General features: G+C 44.0%; 1 protein-coding gene across 2 annotated transcripts in view; it reads left to right on the forward strand.

Annotated features, from left to right (window-relative positions):
* CREBL2 (cAMP responsive element binding protein like 2) overlaps window positions 1-24,764 on the forward strand; it is a 294,140-nt gene that overhangs the window by 102,247 nt on the left and 167,129 nt on the right. For both annotated transcript variants that reach the window (XM_085652104.1, XM_085652105.1), the window contains exon 2: window positions 890-1,087. In XM_085652104.1, coding sequence (XP_085508230.1) covers window positions 890-1,087 — 198 coding nt within the window. The remainder of the gene's footprint in view (window positions 1-889; window positions 1,088-24,764) is intronic.

Below are 24,764 nucleotides of genomic sequence, written 5' to 3' on the forward strand. Positions count from 1 at the left end.
GGGGTGGAGGGATGGGGTGGTTAATTTAATAATTAATAAAATATATCAAAATTACCCTCGCCTCTGGTCCCACCTCACGTCTTCTCTCTCTGCTCACAGGAAGCAGCCTTAGGCAGCCTCCATCTCCTCCCCTAAGCCAATCTCCATGCTGCAATGGCAGCGTTTTGATTGGCTGGAACGCCGACCGCACAGGCGTCTATGGGGAGGCTGTTTTCTCCATGCAGCCTACATGGAAAAAACGGGGGAGTGTGCATGACTGGTTTGGTCGGCCCAGGGGCTGACAAAACAGTCAGTGCCCACAACATTGGGCTAGCCACTCCTCCCTGATCTGCCCCAACCGCCCACCCCAACCAAACCCTTCTTCTGATTTCTCGCAGTGCGAGAAGCAGAAACATAAAATTATAATAATACCATTTGATATGTCTGCTTCTCTTGCAACGAGAAAGCTATGGGGCGACGCTCCCCCGCCCCCCCCCCCCCCCCTCCACCCACGTGGAGAAGCCGCCTCTTGGAGCCATTGTGCCCCAGAAAAGTGAAAATCTCTACGGGTAAAGCCCATTAGATTACATTTCCCAAGTGTTTGCTTAGCAGTAAAGAAAAACCATAATTATTATTTTCATGATCTCTTAGCTGTCGAATACCTGCTACAGTTACTGTTTCTAATTGAAATGTGACTCATAACTTACTGTGAAGACGAAATTCACAGTTCTATGCCAGAAAAAGAATAAATTAATGCAAGCCAAATACTTTCAAGATTACTCAGTTGCTATAAGGAGTGATTTGATGGTGTTAAGCAGGAGTACTTTGCAACAGCAAATAACTGGATTAAGTAATGATTGTTTTCCGGTGTCTAGTCAAGACCTGTTTTAATGCTGTTGCCTTCCCACAGGTCTTTGGGGGAAAAGTAAAGAAACCTGGAAAGCGCGGTCGCAAGCCTGCCAAGATTGACTTAAAGGCAAAACTTGAGAGAAGTCGCCAGAGCGCCAGAGAATGCCGGGCGAGGAAGAAACTGAGATATCAATACCTGGAAGAGCTTGTCTCTAGTCGCGAAAGAGCCATCTGTGCCTTGAGAGAGGAGCTAGAAATGGTATGACCTTCAATCTCTGCCTATCTTGTCAGTTAATAACACAGCATGTGTATTTGTAACGTGCATGTTTCCCCCTTGGGGCATTTTGGCGCTAAATACCAGATGTTTAATGCATTACATGATTTTATGCCTTCTTTCTATCGGATTTTGTTTCTTATAATGTCGTCATACATTGTTGCATGCATCCATATGTTTCCACGCACACTTCCTTGTCATTCCATTGACTACTATTGTTTTCCCAGAACGTTGACACTGTGTTTATGGTATATGAACACTTGAAAAGGTGTGCACAGTAATAGCAATGTGGAAGTATTTGGGAATTTCAAATTAATAGGGGTCTAAGGCATATACAAAAATGGAAACTTAGTTCATGCAAACTGAACTTAAGTAGGTTTGTTAAACTGATCAGAGAAAGGTTTATGAATTGAAATTAGGTGGAAGTTTAGAGGAGAGAACTGGAGGCATATAGAAGAGAAAAACACCCCCAAGTGTTACTGCTGAAAATGAAGTTAAGGCAATTAGAGCTTGGTAGCATTTTACTTGAATAATGGACCATCTACATACATTTTGGGGTTTGAACTTTGGAAACAAATTACTAGCATTTTTATTTAATTTTGAAAACGGGGGGGCTGGAGATGGTGATGAAAATTTGGCTGCCTTTGTGAACGCTGCCCATGTTGAGAGGATGAGGAATCCGTAGTGGCAACTATTTAGATGGAAATGTAGTCATATAATACTTTTTTTTTTTTAATTCAAGTCGTTTTATTGAAGTAGAAAAACAAAAGTAAAGACAATACAATAAGTCTTCCGTTACAGAAATGATTCGATTTCAGTTATTGCTGAACAATTATAAAAGCAAAAAGCAAAGAACAAATAATATAAAGTAAATTAACTCTTGCTTGCATCATCGATATACAGATATATATACAACGCTCAATGTGAGGATGTGGCGATTTAGGCTCTAGTGGATGATCACAAACGTACTCTTAAATATCACCGGCCAATGTATCCAGACCACAATATAATACCTCAAGGCGGCTCATAGTGAAAGGAGGATGCGTCCAATGATTTCCAAAGCTTTCTATTAGACGGGCTCCAAGTAGATGCTTGTAGTGCCGGATTATTAGCACCTCTCAGAAATGATAACCACTCCTGCCAGATTTTGAAGCTTACCTCACTTGCACTTTTCCATTTGCATAGAACCACTTTACATGCCAATGTTCGCATCAAATCCAAGAGCTGGCGATCTTGATCAGTTGATATTTGTGGGTCAAGCGCCCCTAAAATTACATATACAAAGCCCCGTACAGGCCTTATCTTGAACACGTGATAAATGCAGTCAAATATTTTCCCCCAGTATACTCTTAGAGAAGGACAGTTGAATAGCATGTGTGCAAGATCACCAGAACCTGACTGGCAGTTCCAACATGTAGGAGAATCCCTTAATTTACATTTGAAAAGCTTATCCGGCGTCCAAAATGCTCTGTTAATTAGCATGTATTTTGTTTGGAATAGGATGGGTGATACTTTGTGTGTAAGGGCCATCTTGTGGATCTCATCCCAGTCAAAAGTTATGCCTGTTAGATTCGGCTCAGCCTCCCATTTCGATTCCACCTTTTTGTGATTTGTCTTGGGCAAGGGCAATAATAGTTTGTACACCCTCGAAACGAAGTGGCCCGCATACATAAGATGTGGGAGATGAAATATTAACCATGGTGTATATGGAGAGAAATTACGAGCGGTTAGTATCGCTTTGATTTTCAAGAAGTCATAAAAATCCATCGGAGTAAGATCATACTTCCGTTGCAAGGTCGAGAACGGGAGTGGATCTTTATCATCGTACAGATCCTTCGCCAAGTTAATGCCCTTCTTGGACCATGATTCCCAGAATAGTCTACTGCCATTATGTTTGAGATGGGAATTTCTCCACAGGGACATAAAGGATGACTTAGGGAATGTCAACTTCGTTTTATGTGTTTGGTCGAGTCTGAGCAAAGCCCGTCTAGTATTTAGCATGATATATTTGGAGTGTGGTAAATGCGACAGGTCCATAGTAAGAAGGGTTTCAAGAGGCGCATGATCCACTAGCGACTCCTCAATATTAACCCATATTGGTGTATAAATTGGGGATTTTATCAACCACTGAGCTCCCTGTTTACAAAGAAATGCTGTCTGATAGTTCCTGAACGAGGGGAGACCCAGGCCGCCTTTATCTTTTGCCAATTGCAGCTTCTTTAGTGATACCCTGGCTTTCTTACCCCGCCACAGGAAACTACCAAACAGTTGATCTACCTTAGCAACAAAGTTGTTCGAAAACATCATAGGGAGCATGCTGGCCAGATAGTTAACCAACGGAGTAGACATCATTTTGAGCGTCTCCGCTCTACCCCACCAGGAGAGGAATTTTGGAGACCACCCTTCCAGCAATGTGGATATCTTTTTAAGAGTCAGTTCTTCATTTATTTTCAGTGTGGAGATCAAGTCTTTATCAAAGTCTAACCCCAGATACTTAAAGCACTGAGGCTGCCATGTAAGACCGGAGTCCCCAATGATTCCTTTATCACCAATATTGTTCAGGAGTTTGACCTCCGTTTTGTCTTTATTGAGTTTATACCCAGAAACTCTGGAAAATTCCTCAATATCAGACATGAGTGCAGGTATGGCCTCATCAGCTCTCTCTGACAGAACAAGCACATCGTCCGCATACGCCGTTAATTTAACAGTGCAGTCCCCAAACGGAATACCTGCGATTTGAGGATCATTTCTTATGATATAAGAACGGCTCAATTGCCAATAAGAACAATGAAGGAGACAGGGGGCATCCCTGCCTCGTGCCTTGCTTTAAACAGAAGGCGGAGGAGAAAGATCCACCAGCCCTAACTCTTGCTGAAGGGCAGCAATATAGGGACATTACCAGTCTTGTGAATGATTCCCCTAAATTGAATTTATGTAGGACTGCTTCAAGGAAGGACCAGTCAACCTTGTCAAAAGCTTTTTCAGCATCTAGTGTTATTGCTGCTGTGGGTGTGCCTAGGAGTTTCGCTTTTTCTAAGACATGTGCCAAAATCCTTGTATTGTCACTGGACAACCTATTTTTAAGGAAGCCTGCTTGAGATGGGTGGACTAACTGGGGAAGGACCTTCTGGAGGCGAGCGGAAAGTATCATAGCCAAGATCTTACAGTCTATATTAATCAGTGAAATAGGCCTATAATTTTTCGGGAGCAACGGGTCTTTCCCATCTTTAGGAAGTACTGCAATTATTGCTTCAGCCAGTGTGCCTCTGACCTCACCAGAGTTATTTATTTCTTGAAATAGATGTAGGAGGGGTTCGACTAATAGGGAGGGGAAGGTTTTGTAAAATTTAGCCGTAAAGCCATCCGGTCCTGGTGCTTTCCCTGTTTTCAGATTTTTAATTGCATTCTCTATCTCTAGAGTACTAATCGGGCCATTGAGACCAAACTGGTCCTCAGCAGAGAGCTGTGGGAGATCGCATTCATCTAAATACTTCTTAATCCTGTCTTCCTCCACCGTTTTATTCTTTGCATCAAGGTCTTCGTAGAATACTCTGAACACCTCTGTTATTTTGTCTGGGTCCGAATGTGAGGACCCTAAGGCATCTTTAATGACACTAATAGAATTCTTCTGAGCCTTAAACTTCAAGTACGAGGCTAGGCTCTTGCCAGCCTTATTAGACTCACAGAGCTTAAATCTCCTTCTTTTATCAAGCCAAACTCCCGCTCTCTCGCTAACTATTTTATTATATTCATATTTTTTATTTGCCAAAGCATAAAGAGACATATCATCCCTATCCTTTAAGTGTTTACTCTCTAGGTTTACAATTTCACTCTCCAAGGACTCCAAATTCGCATTATAATTTCTGTTCATTGCTGACCTGATTTTGACACACACTCCCCTTATGGTACTTTTCACCTAATGAGATCAGATGTGTCCCCCTCTTTGTTAATCTGCAGGTAAGAAGAAATCGCATCTTGTATTGTGGACCGGTGCTTATCACTATTAAGGATTTCATCATTCAAACGCCAAGACGTCTGACGAGAGGAGGGTTTAACATTAGCAATGGATAAGGAGATGCAAGAGTGGTCAGATATTACACGGGGTTCTATGGTAGTAGACTCTATTCTAGGGACCCCGTTCTGTGTTATGAGGATGTAATCGATTCGGGAGTACGAAGCATGTGGTGAGGAGTAAAAAGTATAGTCTCTCCCTGTGGGATTTTGAAGCCTCCATGTATCCACCAAGTGAAAGCGTTGACACAAATTGAGGAAAGCTTTATGTGATTTATTTGTTTTGAAGGGACAGTGTGAGTCTCTATCTAAAGTTGCATCCATTGGAAGATTGAAATCCCCGGCCAATATGTGAACAGCATTATCCGGGATATTCTCAATGTGCCTATTCAGATCCTCCCAGAAATTGAGTTCACTAGTGTTAGGAGCATATATGTTCGTAACATAAAACTCTGTATTATCCCTACTTAGTTTGACCGTAACCCACCTCCCGTCAGCACTCGCTTCGGAGGACAGAATCTCTACCTTAGATTTCCTCGCAACAAGTACCAGAACACCATTCTTTTTGTTCACAGCCTCAGCGCCCACAATCTCATTATAAAACTTATTCCTCAGATGGTAGAACTGCTTAGCCTCAAGCTTCGTCTCCTGAAGCAAAACAATGTCACCTCTCATTCTCTTTACATAGTCTAAAATCTTTTGTCTCTTGACAGAATGGTTCAGACCTTTAACATTAAGAGATAATATCTTCAATTTGTCCACATTACATACTCCCAACGGAGAACTAATTGCACTATGTGACATCAGTAGGTCGCGTCTTCATAGCGGTAATTATATATCTCACATGGCACACACAGTTAGTGCGATAGTAGAGCCCATCACCTCCCCCACCACCGAGCATTAAAGCAATGAAGACTATGCAAGCACGAGGAAGCAAAAGCAAAAAACATTGAACACACACCCGACCCAAAAACCCCTCAACCCCCCACCCTCCCCACCCCAACTGTACGTAGTAGGCATGGTGACTGGAGAGAGATTGCGCTGCAGCCTCCCCGTGCGTGACCATTTCAGAAAAAGTGTGGAACAGAGGAACTAACACAGTCGACCTGAGGCATGATGCTAACCAGGGTAACATAGACAAACCTACATCCAAGGACCAACATCCAGGGACCTCTTCTGCTGGTCTTAGAGCGAGTTACAAAAACTAATATTAAGCAACTAACGTAACCCTTCTTAACACCTCATGTTAAACATACCCACTAGTAGTCAGATCCTTAGTACTTGACGCTCATCATATTGATAGGCATTAATGGAAACATACTACATATCAAAAAGATCAATAACAATTGCATTCAACCAAAAGGCCACTCAATGGTGAGTGAACTTAAGCAGAGAATCGTACTTTCAATACCCCTCCACAGTAAGGAAAAGAAGCACATATGAAAATCGCATGGAATGCGTGGGCAAAGATCGTCCACTTGTAACCTGAGGCCGAGGCCTGGTCCGCTGCACCCTCGGGGTTACTTGTTTCCATGTCTAAGTCTTCCGGGCCATCTAGCATGCGTTTCAGTTTCAGGGGATCTGAAAAAATGTGCGGAGAGCCTTGGATAATCACACGATACTTTGCTGGGCCCATGAACCCATATTGGAAGCCCCTTTTCTTCAGCAGCGGTCGGAGTGCCAAGAACGCCTTCCTGACGTCCACCGTCTCTTTACTGTAATCCTGTGAAATGTAGATTTTATCAGATTTCCACAGTATATGGTTGTTTTTACGCATATAGCCGAGAATTAGCTCTACATGTTGGTAGCGTAGTGGCTTACAAACAATAGCTCTAGGTCCTTTTTGATTCTTATTTATTCTGCCCGGCACTCTATGGGCCCTATCAAATTCAAGCGGGTGATGGAAGGTCATGTTAGTAGCTTGGGTGAACCAAGATTCCAAAAAGGCCACACAGCTCCCATGTTGATCCTCCGAACCTTCCGGAATTCCAAAAATACGTAGATTCCCCCTTCTGTTCCTGTCCTCCAACTCCACGAGTTTCCGTGTTGTTTGATCCGCAGCTATGCATAGGCGCTTAATGGCATTACATGACTTGACTTCCATGTCCTCGAGTCTGCTAATCCTTGATTCTGCTTCTATCAGCTTTGCATTGGTGTCGCGGTTATCTTGCCTGATCGCTGCTACTTCTTCTTTGGTCGCTTTTGCCAGATCCCTTACTTCATCTAGTCTGTTAAGTATCATTTCTATCGGGTCAGGGTTGCTTTTCCCCCCTTTGCTGGGTGAATTTGGATTCGACTGGTCAGATTTGAGCCTCTTCAGGCTTTTCGTTAATTCTTTATTATCTGCCATGGCTGCTTGTCGCGCAGATTCCTTGGTCGTTATAGACGGTCTCCTTGTGTTTCCAGCCGTCCCCTATGGAGTGCTTACGATCGCCGGCCTCTCCGACTTCTTCTGCTAGCCTAATGCAATTAAATGCACAATGATCAATTAAATCCACCCACGCGTGGCAACATGATCGCTCTACCTGTCCGCTTCCTGTGTGTTTGTTAATTCGCCGTGAGGAAGTGCGCACTTTCATATGAGGCCGGAAGCTTGCGCCGCCATTTTGGGAGCCAACAAGTGTGTGCAAGGCCTTGCACGAGTATATACATGATCTCAGCCCAACAGTTGCATTTGTTCTAGAGTGCCTTCCAAACAGCTGAATTGCGCAGCTACTTGATGCATCCGTGTATTAGGAATGGGCGTGAGTCACACAGGTCTAAGGGAAGATATCACTGAGTTTTAGGTCTAGGACCTCATGATGTAGCGCAGGACCTGCTTTCATGTGCTATACCAGACACAGCCGAGTTCTATCTTGTTGTTAGTGGCTTAAAATCAAAGTTCTACACAGTCTCATCCTCATTCCGATATTACCACTATTAGGAGAGTTATTTAAGCGCCAGCCGCTACTGATTAGATGGATAAACTGACCCATTTCTACCTCCCATAGCGTTCACCGGTTAACAGCAACAGCGTCTGAGGCAGACAGTCTAAATCGTACGATCCATCCGCCCTGTTTTGGTCGCTAGTGGCGCCCAGCTTTATGTCTTTATGAGTCTCACTAGTTGACGGAGAATCATCGTTAAGCACATCTTGCTCCTCGGGCGCCGTTGCACTTCAGTGGAGATTCCCCGTCTAAGGAGCGTGTGCCGCCATTTTGTGTGCGCGAAAGCGCCAGTGATTCCTCCCGCGTCTGAAGCCGCCCGACAACAACTGCTTTACTCACGATTCCCTCCGAGCACTGACCTTCCACCACAGCTCCCAGCAATCATTACCGATTCCAATCGGGAGTCTTATAAGCCCTTCCGCCGACACTCTGGGCAGCCACACGGTCCCTTTGTCCGCCTCATTCACCACAGCCACCGGAGCGGAACATTCGGAGCGCCGGAAACACCGCTTCCCAGCATCAAAAATCCTCAAGCGTGCCCTTCAAATGTTCCCCTCACATTCCGATTACCAATTCCACGACGTGTAGTGGTGTTGGAGCGGTAAGACACGTCCCACCTCCGTTAATTGATGACCGCACGGGCAGAGAGAATCACAGAGCCGCCATCTCTCTCTCGGCGTCCAAACCACGCCCCCAACGTAGTCATATAATACTAACGAATGTGTGTGTTGGTTGCTATTTTACAAAAGAAATGCTTTTAAGAAGTGCTTGGTATGTAACCTAGAACACACTGGTGCACCAAGTAGTATAACATTTTGCCCCATGTGGAATGTGCTGGGATGCTAGTAGGTTGGATACTTTATAGAAAGTGATAAGACGCAATGAGGTTATTGTAAAAACTGAAGGAACTGCCCCATTGGGAATGCAAGTAATCAGTGAGAAAAATCGGTACATGCCAGACCTAGCATTGAATATTGAAGGCATGGTGGCAGAGGGGCCAAATGAATAGATTGTTTTCAGTTCTAATTAAGAAGAAAATGGAAGAGCTTTTGACACCCATATTTTGGTGTTCTTTGCGTAATATTGAAATTAATCTGGGCAAATACACAAGTATGTGCAGGGTAGCCAGATATTCTCTGGACTTTTGCAAATTGGGTACCTGTTGTCCATCTGATGGCTTATTGGTGCATGAAGTTATTCATGCCTCATCCTCCTAGATGCCCATTCATCATTCAGAACTAGGCTAAGCAAGCAGAAGAAGACCAAGAGGAAAGGGAAAGAAAAAAAAGAACATTCGTTCATGTAAAGGAGTGGATTTTTGCTTCTATCACCAAGACCACCAGTCCTGGGAACAGTCACCTTGGTTTGACAGACCAACAGTGTCTCAGGTTTAAAACCTTAAAGTATTAGTAAGTATATTTGGGTCACACATTCGTGATTAGTAACATTGTAAACTGCTATTGTACCATACTGTGGGAGGGTGCTCAAAAACAATGCACGTTGATACCGGGAGGGGCAACAAAGAATTAAACGCAAGGATAGTTCCTAATACTATAGGCTCTAGCATGTCACACGATTCATGGGTTCTGTGTAACCAATTTAAATAAAGCATATTTGTATAGATTACAAAAGTCGCAATAATAGTTGATTGTTATTTGTGTTCTTCCTAAATCACAATTTAGATTATACCCCTTTGCTCCCCATTAACCTTATGTTGAAGCTTGTGCCCTTTTTTAGTGGTTATCTGTTGATCCGTTTTAGTATCAAGATAGACTACCAGCATTACATATCTTGTCACTTGTTTAAAACTCCATCATACAACTTTTTTCCATATTCGTAGCTCATGATAATTTTATTTTCACATCTCGGATCGTATCGTAGACCCATTCTTTCAGTGCTGCACAATTAAGGGAAAAATTCTATGAACTAAGATCATTATTGCTACTCTTTACCCCTTGGAGTTTCAGTATCTAATTCTTAAATAGTGATCACTTTTTCCTCTTTTATTCCTGATGAAAGTGCCCTGCTGCTAGACCTGTTAGCCTTTGGGTGATCTCCCCCGCCCCCCCCTAAATTTTTTTCCTACTTCCCTCCTGTTTGCCGAAATTTGTTTTTTTGGTCTTTGGACTTTGTGCACTTACCAGTGCTAAAGTGTTTGTGCTCACCCCACCCCCAAACATGGTAAAATTGGCTTACACCCTGTTGGCACATTTAATGTACTCGAAGGTCTATAGTAGAGTAGTACTGCATGTAACCAGATCCTGTAAATTAAATGCTACTAGTAGGCGTGCAGCACCTATTGTGCGGCCCACTTAAGTAGCCCTTCAAAACATGTCTCGCGCCTGCCATTACAGCCAATTCAACTTGGCAAAATTACCCGTTTGCCAAGCTTAAACCTTCCTTTTTAGGTTGAGCCTAGAGCCAGCGCGCATGTACTGCTCTGCAAGACTTATTGTAGAGGAGTAGGGAATAGAAGCCCTGCCCACTCTCCAGCCATATTTACCATTGGCTTGTGTCATTGTCTATCGTAAATGCTGGCTTCTGATTCATCAACAAGCTTGTTAGTCCCTCCTTAGTAACGCCTCCTCTCCATTTGTCACCTCCTCTTCATTTGTCACCTCCCATGGCGACTGGCCCCTTTACTTTGGTTGTTACACAGTATGTGTTATTTAGACCTTGAGCACTATTTTCTTTAATGAGGTTCTCCTTCTGCAGGCATGACATGCTTTGGTGCCTTCTTTACTCCCCTCCCTCCTGTTGTTGTGCCTTGTTCCCTACCCCCTCCCTCCCGTTGTCTGTACCTTCCCCCAACCCTAGATCACCCTCCCGTTGTCCATGCTTTCCCCCCACCCTCCCGTTGTCCATGCCTTCTCCCCATCCCGTTCCCCGTGCCTTCTCCTTGACCACCCTCCCTCCCGTTGTCCGTGATGCCAAGGTACCCCTCGTGATCACAATTCTTTCATGCGGTTCTCGGGATCTCAGTAGTTTTCTTTTATTAGTACGTAATGTGATTCTGCAACTTTTTTCATTTTTTTGCTGTTTTCAATTGTAGCTTTTAGCATTTTCTTTGACTTTTCGGACGGTTTGTTCTTAAAGTTGAATATGCTAGATTCTCAAACATTACAATGTGCGAGGGCGGATTTTTCTGTGCTTGTTTTGGTGGATTAATCAATCCACTCTTGGGATCGTTTTGGCCCCAGGGTCACAGGTTCAATCCTCGTGAGCCCACTCCACCTTTCATCCTTATTAGGTCGATAACATGAGTACCACTGCGTTGTATGGCAATAACCATTATTTGTTAACAGTCCCCAAAAGACGCCACAATGAGTTAACAAGCTCTGCACTTTTATGTCAACAAGAGAGTAAATGAAGGCCCCTTTTAGCTACGAATATTCCCACATATCGGCTTACCGAGAAATTCCCATGCAACTCCACTCCTCTGGAAGCTGCATTGGCTGCCCATGAAGCTTAGGATTCAATTTAAATGTCTCTGCGTGGCCCATAAGGCACTCTTTGGCAAAGCCCCAGAGTACATCAAGCAGCGCCTGAAGAGGTACGTCCCGGCCAGAACCTTACGCTCAGGTCAGGCCTCCAATCTGTTTCAACCCAGATTTAAATTAAAGACCAAAGGAGGCAATGCCTTTTCGGTGATTCTTCCACAACTCTGGAATGAGCTACCGGCTAATCTGAAGGAGGACTCACAGCTACTCTCCTTCAGGAAAAAACTTAAGACGTTCCTTTTTAGGAAAGCTATCTCCTCGGCCTAATCAGAGACGGCATGGGGTTTCGGAGTGACTGTACGTTATGTTCTTTCTGTTTTAAGCACTTAGAGACCGGCGGTGATAGGCGCTATACAAAAACTCTTTAACATAACGATGGCCGGGGCTCTAATCCAGGAACAATGTTACAGCAGGTTAGAGCAGGGTGCAACGGAAGTCGTGACTCAATACGGATCTCCGGGCATGGTGTATCAAAGGTTTTTCCATTCAATGTCAATGATTGGGAAAAGCTTTGCTACATAAAGCATCAATGTTGTACTGCAAAATGTATTTTGGCGTGCTCACTGAATGCTATTTCAGTACTGCTGCCAGTGAGTGCGGCAACATAACTCTCTCACTTTGAGTCGAGAAGGCCCACTCCGCCTTTAATTTGGGTCAGATCAGAGAGAGGCCCCTTGGAGGCGTGCCTCGTACCGTTGCCAAACTTGCATACTGACCAGTTTCAAATGGTTTATACTGCGGCAGTTTGCATTGTCTTGTTTTTTATATACTTTGGCCTTTTATATGCCCTCACCTCACTAGGCAAGGTCGTGGACCGGATGTTACACTCCATTTCCAAGGCAACACAAAAGTTGACAAGATTGGGCCTGATTCCGTCAGCCTTCAGACCACCAGGGGACAAAGACCTGGGCTCCGCGTTCACCCAGAGTTGTTCACACAAGCAAGCATGTGAAGCAGTACTTTAAGGCCTGGTCTGTTACTACACAAGATAAAGGGAGTCTGGGACAAGGAGCTGGATCCAGGTCTAGTGACTCGTGCTTCTGAAAACTAGAATCGTCGCTCGTGGGAGCCACAGTTCCTTTATGAAAAAGGTAGAGAAGGAAGGCGGAGGCTAGAGTTGTTCAAATTATGGTGTCTGGGGACAGTGTGTCCTTGTCTTGGCGCCCTCACACACCCCGAAGGATGTCATGCTTCCATCATTTGGCAATGCTTCTTGTCGGGCTGGCGCTGCAATGCCCTATGGGTCCCACGAAGGGTTGCTTTGTCAATCTTTTCAAGTGATAATGCCGTAAGGGGGTGTGCGAATATGAGTGGCAGAGGTTTTCTAGTGTGAAGTTAAAAGATGGATGGAGGGGTAGCTAGTGAATTTAATAAGAGATAGCCACTCTGTCATCAGTAAAAAAAAAAACAAAGGTTGTGCTGCTTGAGGGTGACAATGGCCCTTGGTAGCTAGATGAGTGTCATATCCATACTGGTCATTTTGTAGGTCAACCTGTTTCGTGCAGTTCGTGGTCTCAGGAGATGCTTTGCGCTTCTTCATGGAAAAGTGCAGTGGGTACTAGTGTGGTGTAGTGGCCTCTCCGTTAGACGTAGTGCCACTAGTTAAAGAAGAATAAACTGGAACGACAAAGGAGACAAAACGAAAAAAAATGGAGAAGCATGTATAAACCCTTGCTGAAGGGTGTAGTTGGAGAAAGGAGCAAAGGTCCCCCATTGGTCGACCGTATGCTTGTGATAGTTATCAACTACTGTGATTTCCAGCAGCTTTATGGGTGGTGAGCTATCAATATATGGTGTAATAGTGACGCTCAGGAGGATGAACATACATTTAAACATAAAATAATCTCAGTAGAGATCATGGCGTGATGTCGATTATGCCGGCATTGACAGACAAACTCATATTGCATTACGTTGGGTCAAAAACTGGGTCAAGGACCCGGCGCACTGGTTTCACAGCCAGTGTGAAGTCGGTTGGTATAGTGGTAGAGTAACGCAGTATAATGAGCGTAAGCGTATACATTATTCTAGGTAAACCATTGATGGCAAGACCTCAGGTCACTGTGTTAAAATGCGGCATGGCGTGTGCTTACCTATATAGAGCGGGATAAGTGTCCCATGAGGTGCAGCTTGAGGGAATCCTCTATCTGTATGAGAAGTCAGAGTTAGGTGCTTCAACTCCTATAGAGAATGGTGCGGCTGTCCGCGAAGACCATAGATTAGGGAAAGGGCTGTACATACAGTTATCGTAGAATCTGGAGGTCTGTTAACCTACCTGAACTGTTGCCGCCTCTGTAGGAAGTGCATTATATCTCCTGCTGTATTTGTGCTAAGTCATGTTGGCGGTACCTGGGGTGTGTCTGTGCGCGCTGTGGTAAATATTTAAATTACCTGTACTATTTTTTATGCGGTAAAGTCTAGTAAGAATAACTCAGTCAAAATAAGAGGCAGGATCCGTGGTATTAGAGGTTCTGAAAAGGGCTTTATTCCTTACAAAGGAATTATAGTTCGAACTAGGCAATCTTATTCCATCACCCCGAAGGTTCAGGAAGGGATAGGCAATACATTATTGACAAGTAACAATATATATAGGGAAAGCATTGCATTAAGACAGATGCAGGAGGCGTAACAGCTGATAATACAGATAAGAATACACATACGTAATGAAAATAGGCGTAAATACAGGCGTATACTAGAAACGTCATTTAAAATGATGTCACAAGTGGGTGGATCCATAAGAGAATCCTGCAGTGTCAGCAGAAATATTTGGCAGAGATGCGCGCGCAGCCGCATGACGTGTGATTGACGTGCAACTAGAGGGTGAAGGGGAATGGACATTTAGCTCTACATGTGGAGACAGAAGTCTGGGGGGTCAGGTCAACCTATTCCCAAATAATATCTAATATCTTTGTTTAAGGAACTGTTTTATCCAAAAGGAAAGGTCTCTCGGACGGAATCTATTCTATACTGACTGTTAGTGCATGTACAAGCGTCTATGTGTCTACACGAGATGCGAGGGGGCAGGAATCTTCCATGGTAACAGGGGCTATGAATTACTTGTATAAAGACAGCAAGGCCGAGCCCTTTGCTCGGTAGCTGGAAGGATGTTTACCTAAACTACTAGACAGGAATGCATTGGGTGAGGAGCGGAGCAGATAACTTGAAGGCTGAATACAGTTTTTGGCAGGCAACAGGCCGCGTCAGGCACCGTTAGCCGCGCAGAGAGTAAGACAAAGTTCATGGACACGGATGCAGGTCCAGGCTGGAGCATTTCAGAGGCAGAAGCAGGAAAAGGCTTGATGACAGAATTCAGGGCCTACTCGCCCGAACTGTAAAACGTGAAAAGTGAACCATATAAAGTCGGTGGCCAATCATACTTAGGAATGGACTATTTGACCCATTCATGGCGGATCTGAAAGAGGACATGTTGGCGTTGGACGCACATGTATTTGCATCTTCATAGCTGGAACTAGAGGGAACATACATGTACTTGTAGCATGTACATGGAGCCGTTGGGGTCTAAGATAGGGGACATAACTGGTCATAAAATTCATATTTCCTCATTCCCTCCTTGTCCCCTACGGACTCTTATGAAATATCCATTTTCATCAATCCATCAATCTGTTCATATAGCATCATTTGTTCTTCTTTCTTCTTCCGGGATCTTGAATGAAAATTTGAAGGCGGGATACACAATGTGGCACACAGACCACAAATCGCTGGCCCACATTGTAGACACAAGCAACAACTGAATAGTATGAGAAAGCCAATACCTAGGAAGGATAGGATCCTCCATCCCCAGGCTGACAACACGCTCCAGAACCAACCGGACCAAGTCCAGGTGCCTGGATTCTGGTGTATCTGGCTTACGATTTTATGAAGTCGAGTTATGGCTTTATATACTGACGGCGCGTTTTCTGGTATGAAAACACAGCAACTTGATCCGATGACCCTACAAGCTCCGCCCCTATCGGCCAGAATGACGTCAAGGACAAGACGATTTTGAAGAACAACAATCCGCATCGCAGACTGCTCCTCTGTTAAGTTGCCTAAGGCGGAAGTAGTTTCATTCACTACTGCTTCAAGGGTTCTAGTTAATCTACGTATCAGCTTACTATTAGTGACTGTACCTATGTAGGGAAAGAAACCTTTATTGAAATCTGTGTATTGCTCCCATGCTGTTTCAGTGTAGTAGACAATCGGGAGATCTCTCTGCTGTCTATTGTGTACTAAATGGGTATTCCTATGGTAATCAGGCGGGGCTAGGAAAACAGGTGGCAGAAGGAATGCAATGTAACAGGTACCATCCCAATCTAGGGGTAGGCGTATGTATGCGGTGTGACCACAGATGAAGTAGGAGTGATGAGAAGCTCTAAATGTAGACTTGCCTTTATCACTGAATTCTATTACAGTGGTACATTTACTATGGCCCATGGGTATTGAACCATTCTTTCTTACACATAATTCGCCTCTAACTGGAAATACTGACATAGCGGGCAAGATTGGTGTAGCTTCGGATTCAACATTCAGGATCATGAGATTAAGTGTAAAGTTACCTAATCCATATACTTCATTTTCTAGATCAGTTCCTGTTCTTTTGGGAAATCCCTCCTTGTTAGGGTAGCAGACCTTAAGTAAAACTAGGTTCAGGTTTCCCCAAACCCAGTTGTCTTGATAAACTACTGAATTTGAATCTAGGGAATTAATCAAACTAAACCATGCTCCACAGGAGCCATTGTGTGTGAACGGATACGGAAAGAGGGGCAGAACTCCCTTGTATTTCTGATAGGGAGGGAGTCGGCCACATATCCAACAATTTGTAGCATTGCTGGTCTGATGAGAATGATGTAACATACTAATGAATGTGTTGTTGCGCAGCGCAAATCTATAGGACAACTCATGTGGGGGTAATTCGCTAAAAGAGTGTTCGGCAGTAGCATTGAAAGCACGCTTGGAGATAGGGTAATACATGTGTAAAAATATACTGACACTAATAATCAGAAGACTTAGAAAAAACATAATCAATAATGTCACTATGCAGTGACTACGAAGTGATTTACAGTACGCCTGTTTCTTGAGCTGTTCCTGTCTATTTCTCTCTCTATTTCGGTCTAGAGGATACATGTCAGAGACAACTTCAACCGATTCACCTTGGAGAGGACTTAAACAATCAAATTGTCTGACTTGCTAGACCTTAGTTTCAGTTTATAGTTTTGTTTTTCGGTGTTATCAACCAGGGGGAGTTTTGAGTCAGTCTGTGAGGGAATGCAGGGCTGATAATTCAAGTCGGATGATAGTCCATGAAACTTTTTGATATGGCTCGAGTGCAACCACCCTTTACGTCCCTCGATCTTCACAGCTGTCCTTGTGGTCAATAAGACGAGTTTAGGCGACTGCCAGCGAGGCTCCAGCGGGTTCCTTCTGTCGAAATTCCTTACAAATACGATATCTCCCGGAACCACGTCATGGGGCTTCACCTCAGTGTTATCGGGAAAAGCTGCAGCTACCTGTGAACGACAAGATTGTAGTGCAGACATCAAGGAAGCCAGGTAATCTGTCAGCATATTACAATCAACATCAGTTATTTTACGAGGTATAGGCGTCCCCCACATATTTGGTGGTCTACCGAAGATCACCTCATACGGGGATAGCCCTGTTCGAGAGTGTGCTACCATTCTCATGTAAAAGAGCGCAACCGGTAAAGCTACTATCCAGTCGACACCTTTTTCTCTACATACTTTGGACAGTCTAATTTTCAGAGTTTGATTATGTCGCTCCACGAGACCTGCTGCCTCGGGATGTCGGACACAGTGGAATTTCCATTGGTAGCCTAATAGGAGTGAAACGTGTTTCATTAGCTCGGATGAGAATGGCTGGCCATTATCTGAGTACACGACACGGGGCAAACCATATCGTGGGAAGAATTCTCGAACTAACTGTTTGGCGGTAGTCGGGGCAGTGTAATCTGAGACGGGATACGCCTCTGTCCACCGGGAAAGAGCGCATACAACTACGAGGACATATTTGAATCCTCGACATCGTTCCATCTGGATATAATTCATCTGGAGGACTTCAAAAGGGTTGTCGGGGGGTTGAAATCCACCCTGTTCTACAGGTACGCCTTTTCCTGGATTGAACTGACAACAAATCATGCAGGTACGTACTTTCTGTTTAGCTGCTGCTCGCAAGTGTTTATTGAACCAAATGTGTTGAATACTGTCTAGCATAGCTTTCTCTCCTAGGTGTGCTGGACTATGTATTGTGTTAATGATGACTTGAACCATTGAGTCGGGGAGAAACCATATAGATTTTCCCTTTGTCATCCATCCTTGATCCGTTTGGATCCCTCCTAATTCAGTCCATTTCTTTATTTCTTCTGGTGTAGCATGTGTCTGTATGTCAATTACATCAAGGGCGGGATCCTTAACTGTCATGCAGTGTGTTGGTGTCGGAACTATTGTCTTTGTCGTGTCAGTTGGACGAGTCTGATTCTGAGCAGTCTGTTTAGCTGTTCTGTCAGCTAGGTCGTTACCCTGAGAAATAATGTCAGTTACTTTTGTATGGGCTTTACACTTCATAATCGATATTGCAGTCGGCAGATGTATTGCATCTAACAGAGCTTGAATAAGGGGACCGTGCTGGATGTGGGCACCGTGAGAAGTTAAATAACCTCTCTCTCGCCAAAGCACGCCGAAGTCATGGACGACTCCGAATGCATAACGTGAATCTGTGTATATGTTGACTTTCTTATTTTTGGCTTGAATACAGGCTTGTGTCAGAGCGATGAGCTCTGCTGCTTGAGCTGACAAGGTATCGATACAATTTGTTTCAATAATTTCAGTGTCTGTTGTGACTGCATAAGCGGCCACTAACTCTCCTGTACTTGTTCTCATACATGAACCATCTACATACAGTGTCAGGTCTGGTTCTGATAATGGAATATCTGTCAAGTCTTGTCTGGGTTTCGTCGTAATAGTAATAACTTCAATACAATCATGTGCCAATGGGTCTGTTCCACTTAATGGCAAAAGTGTGGCAGGATTTAATGTACTACAACGTCGGATTTCTATGTGTGGCTGGAACAATGTTAATTCATAACCCGTCAGTCTTGCTATAGTCAAGTGTTGTGTTTGGGTCCGGTTCAAGAGAACCTCTACTGCGTGTGGTACTTGTACTGTCAATTGATGTCCTAACACTATGGCATCGCTTTGTCTGATTGCTAAAGCTGTTGCTGCGACTGATTTCAGGCACGCAGGAAGAGCCTGAGCTACGGGATCTAATGTACTGGAAAAATAAGCACATGGCTTATGTGATCCTGCTTGTTCCTGCGTGAGTACTGACAAAGCAGTACCTTCTCGTTCTGTAACAAAAAGTGTAAAACGTTTGCTGTAACATGGTGTTGCTAAAACAGGTGCTTGGCATAAAGCTTTCTTTAAGCTTTCAAAAGCTTGTGTATGTTCCTGAGTCCAAGGGAGGACAGTCGAAGTCGCTGCCTCCTGTGTTGTCAACTGAATGAGTGGTTTCGCTAGAAATGCATATTGAGGGATCCACTGCCTACAGTACGAAGTGAGGCCTATGAATGCCCGTACCTCCTTTTGTGTCTTGGGTGGCGGCATGTTGACAATTAACTGGATACGGTCGGGTGTAAGCTGTCTTCCCCCCTTGGACAGCAAGTGCCCAAGGTACACAACTTGCTGGACACAGAATTGCAGCTTTGAAGGGGACACCTTGTGCCCCTTGTCGGCTAGGAAACGTAAAACCGTCAGTGATGCTTTCTCACATTCAGGTTCGCTTCGGGCGGTGATCAGCAGATCATCGACGTATTGAAGCAGGGCAGTGTTAGCTGGCATGTGGATACTGTCAAGTTCTCTTTTCAGTGCTTGGCTATAGATGCTGGGGCTTTCTGTGAATCCTTGAGGTGCGCGTGCGAATTTAAAACTTCGTCCATTCAAACTGAATCCGAACAAATATTGGCTTTCCGGATCGATTGGGACGCTAAAGAAAGCGTTCTTGAGATCAATTACAGTAAAGAACGTTGCTTCTGAATCTATGGCTGTTAGCAATGAAGAGATATCTGGGACCACGGGGTATTGTGGTACAATGCATTTGTTTAATTCTCGCAGATCAATAACTAATCGATATACTGGTGGTGCTTTTGGATCAGTTCGTTTAAGAATCGGAATTATCGGGGAATTACATACATTGGAGTCGGTTTCCACGACCACTCCTTGTGCAATGAGCTCGTCAATGATTTGCAGTAAAGCCACAACAGCATCTGGGGGTAATTTGTATTGTCGTATTCGTGGTAGTACCACTCCAGTTTTTATTGTGACTCGATATGGTGTAATGTGCATACAACCTACATCAGTGGGGCCTTGCGCCCATAAATGTGCAGGTAGATTCTGTAACCGGTGATCCATGTCTCTAGACACGTAGTGACCTTTAAAATCACGCAAAAATAGTCGTGCTCCTTCCGGAGAACAACATATTACAGCTCCTAGAGCCTTCAATGTTTTTATACCTAACAAGTTTTCTGGACATGATTTCGTAAGTAATAGATCTGTAGTCCGTGTTAATGGACTGACTGTAAATGCAAGTGGTTGCGATACTTCGTTAACAGTAGGCTTTCCTGAAAAACCAAGGGAGATATTTTGTGAGCCTGAGAGGGGTGCCCCTGGAACTTCGTTGTGACTGATAGTGGTTCTGCTTGCCCCTGTATCGAGTAGAAACTTTCTGTCTTTTCCTAATACTTGACTCTGTACATAAGGACCCTCTTGATCTACGGGAACCTCAATAAGGGGTAGGCCAACTTCCCTCTCTAGGCTATTTCATGTGTAGCGCTGATACTCTGGGTAGTCATTTTGTGCATACTGGTACATCTGTTGTGTCGTGTTTTGTGTTGCAGCAATAGGCTGTGGCTGTTGTTGTAATTGTTGTTGTGGTTGTGGTGCGGTCTGTTGTACAGCTGGCATAGGCTGTATATTCTGAGGTACTTGTTGTTGGATCTGATCCTGTCTAGGCGGACGTGGTCTCTCTTTCGTTATACCCGTAGAGATATTATGTTTCAGAACTGCGCAGTCGTGTATATAATGACCTGGCTGTTTACAATAGTTGCATGTCCCTCTAACAGGACCCGCTGAATCATTGGACTGTGTCATACCCTTTTTATGACCGTCAGCTGGAACTGACTGGGCAACAAGCATTTTCATTTTCGTGTCTTTCATACGTCTTTGTTCATGTTCTTGTTCTTCTCTAATTCTATTGTGATGATATTGTAACATTTGTAACATCTGTGACGGTGTGTTACCTTGCCAAGTACTCTCGAATTTCAATACTCTACTCTTAACTTGGGGCAGGGAATTCTCAACTAATTTTGTCACAAACAGATGTGGGTATGACTCACTACTAGCTTTTATGCCACTATTAATACCAAAACATTTTTCAAATCGGGAATAGAAATCACTAGTGTCTTCATCTTGTTTTTGTTTACAGGCTGAGATTGCACCCCAGTCTTCCTTTTTCGTAGTTAATAAACGTGGTAGTACCTGCACTAGTAATCCTGGTAATGCTGTAGTCCTTTCCCCAAGCCCTGAACCTGCAGCTCGGGCCTTTTCTTCGTTTTCTAATGCTGTCCAATCTATCTTTTGGTCTCCCACCTCCCATTCCTTTTCTTTGAGTTTCTCGTAAATACCGGCAGGCAATAAAACTTTCAATATTTTCATAATGTCGGGATAAGTATACTCTCCCATGAGTAACATGTCTTTTATCTCACGGTGGAAACCTGCTGGGTCTTTGTCATGGCTAGGTACTACTTTCTTCATTTCTAATAATTCAATTTTAGTTATGGGCGCGTACACAAACACGCGTTTAAAATTATTGTCTTCACCTCTTATAGGGTGTACTTCGCGTAAGGGATTCTGTCTGTCTATGTGATACATTTTTCTTTCCAACTTGGGGGGAACTGAAACATGTTCTGGGCATACGAAGACAATGTACTGGTGTCGATATTCTAGAATTTCCTTAATTAAATCAGTACCTGAACCTCTCCATTTATTCGTGAGTAATTCTATCAGTATATCAGGTAGGGGACCAGGATCGGAGTGTTGGCTTCTATATAATATAACGAGGTGTTGTATCATGTATATACCAGCTAAACGCTGTTCGTCTGGGGTGAGATTCAAAAACGTGTGTGCTAACGCATCATCACTGTATTTTTCAGAACTGTCAGCCCATTGTACTGCTGACCTGGCTAATTCTTGTTCATCCATAGAATCGAGCATATGATACCCCCTTCGGTCTCGGAGTAGTTTATCAGCAGTCTGGAATAAGTGTTATGGGGACTTCGTGTTTAACATAGGGGTTTGGAAATGTCTGTTACATTCTGGACGTATTGGACGTATCGGGTCATTAAAGTATCTGGTATTGTTACAAGGTCTTCCCCTACCTACATAGGCTATCGTTTCTAATTGTCCTGTGGGCAATTCTGATTCTTCCTCCTCCTCTCCCTCTGATTCAGTTTTGTCTGCCTCCAATCTGGCTTTATGTATTCGTTCTACTTCTTTGCGGATCTTTCGGCACATAGCTACTATACATGTCTGTTTATCATGTTTTCCCTCTGATATATTCTGACCCCATCGGGTAAGTACTTGCATTTCATCCTGATCTACCTCGGACCTATCTCTGTTTCTGATTTTTTTTTTTTTGTTTAAAATATTTTTATTGCAGGAATCCGTAAATCGTTACATAACCGGCCAACATTATATATCACGCCCGATCAATGAGACGCAACCCTCCTTTCCCCCACCGTAAGTTACTTACACAGCCATTCAGCCCACAACCCTGGGGTCGGGCGGCGAAATTCAATGGGGGCTCAGGAGGATGTCGAAGCTGGCCCGGAGAACCCGCTGTCCGTCATCTGCTTTTCCAAACAAACCCATAAACCCAAAATAAACCTATCTCTGTTTCTGATCAAGCAGTTTATGAAGAAACGTAACAGTTGTCTCTGTATATCCGCTTTCTGGTATTCCATGGCTTCGTCAATACTTTCAGGGCCTTGCCCGGTTTGGACAAAGCGATATATATTGTCTAGATGATTAATCATTCCTGGTAGTGTCGTTAAATACATTGACGCTCGTCGTATACGTAGTGATGATAGCAGCATTCTGTCATTTTTACCGGGCACTGGATCATATCTACAATCTACAAGATGTTCTTTAAACACGTCGGACGTTGCTATTTGGGGTGTATGTTGGTTTGCTAAATCTCGAAGAGACGATTTACTTCGTGATGGTGGCGTGGCGAAAATTGCTGTCGCACCTTCTGCCGCACCTTCTGAGGTGCTAGGCACGAAAGGATTTGTGGGATGTAAGGTAGAAACTGTGGATGCAGGAAAAACGGTGGAAACAGATGGACCTACTGGATTGTGCGGAGGAGTTTGTTGTTGCGGAGCTGGGGTGATCTCGGTGTTGAGCACCATCGACAGGTGGCGGGTGTGGTGGAACATTAGCATATTCGGGAGCTACATCGTCTAAATAGGAAGAAAGGAAAATATCTTTTGCGGTCTTGGGATGTGCTTTAATCGGGAGTAATGGGGGTGGCAAATTTTTCGGTTTTTCCGGGGTGGCCTTAGGTAAACCTTCGGCTAAAAGAGGATACATACCATTCATAAGAGCATTTCGTTGTCTGTCTACTTGTTCGGTTTTTACTCGGATACCTTCCTCAACTAATACGTTTTCTCGGGCTCTATTTGAGTTCTCCCTACTTTTCTCTTCCAGTCTGAGCGCTTTCTCTGTGCGCCTATGCGATTCTTTACGCCATAACTCAATGGCATCTTTCTGTGACTGTCTGGCTTTCTTTTTCCATAATTCTTCTTCTACTCTCATGATGCAATCTGCATCCCATGTCCCAGCTGCGGGCCACCTCTGACTTTCTGCTAGATCCTTGGTGTAGTCCACCCATAGGTCAAGATATAATACGGCATCTAGGCCATGTTTATGATACATAAAGTACCCTGGGGTGTCCCTAGGTGGAATGGGAACAGCTTCTTCGAGCACTCCTTTTCTAGTTTTGATCTGTCTTAATTTTGAAAAGAACGGCATTTTTAAAACCTTGCTACTTGATTCTTACTTGAACTGGACTTGAACACAATTAATACAATAAACACAATAATGAACACTCATTCATACCACAATTTTTAGACACTGTAAAACATTTAACATTTACCATTTAACTTTTAACGAACAATGATAATTAGAAGAAAACCAGTTACTGACATAATACTAATACTAGATAATATTGAATATATACATGAACATACTGGATATACTGCTAAACAGTACAGATACACTGCTAAAACAGTACAGATACACTGCTAAAACAGTGCAGACCGGATCTGTGTACCCAAACCCGTCAGGACCGGCACAAATTAATGTGCACGTCTAACTGCCTCCCCAGCAACGGTACTCACCGGGTAGCACGGAACGGAAGGCCTCGGAACTGAACTGTACTGGACCGGACTCGACGCGACTCGGAACTTCGGAACCTGGTGGGCCTCTGTATACCTCGGATCTTGCTCTCTCAGCTAGGCTCTGGTCGGGATACTTCGCACTTCTCACCGCCTCGTCTGGGTGTTGATCGCAGCCTCAGTCACCCCCGCTTGGTCGGAGGGAGATACAGGAAATCCTGCGGGTACGCGTTGTTGTCCGTCCGGCTGTGGCAGGAGACCGGGCCTGCAACGCACCTCCGGCGCGTGAGATGAGAAAGTGTCCCTGTTCGGGCGCCAATTTATGTGGTAAATATTTAAATTACCTGTACTATTTTTTTTATGCGGTAAAGTCTAGTAAGAATAACTCAGTCAAAATAAGAGGCAGGATCCGTGGTATTAGAGGTTCTGAAAAGGGCTTTATTCCTTACAAAGGAATTATAGTTCGAACTAGGCAATCTTATTCCATCACCCCGAAGGTTCAGGAAGGGATAGGCAATACATTATTGACAAGTAACAATATATATAATGAAAGCATTGCATTAAGACAGATGCAGGAGGCGTAACAGCTGATAATACAGATAAGAATACACATACGTAATGAAAATAGGCGTAAATACAGGCGTATACTAGAAACGTCATTTAAAATGATGTCACAAGTGGGTGGATCCATAAGAGAATCCTGCAGTGTCAGCAGAAATATTTGGCAGAGATGCGCGCGCAGCCGCATGACGTGTGATTGACGT

This window comes from Triturus cristatus, chromosome 4_1 (assembly GCF_964204655.1).
Source record: "Triturus cristatus chromosome 4_1, aTriCri1.1, whole genome shotgun sequence".
Classification (NCBI taxonomy): Eukaryota; Metazoa; Chordata; class Amphibia; order Caudata; family Salamandridae; genus Triturus; species Triturus cristatus.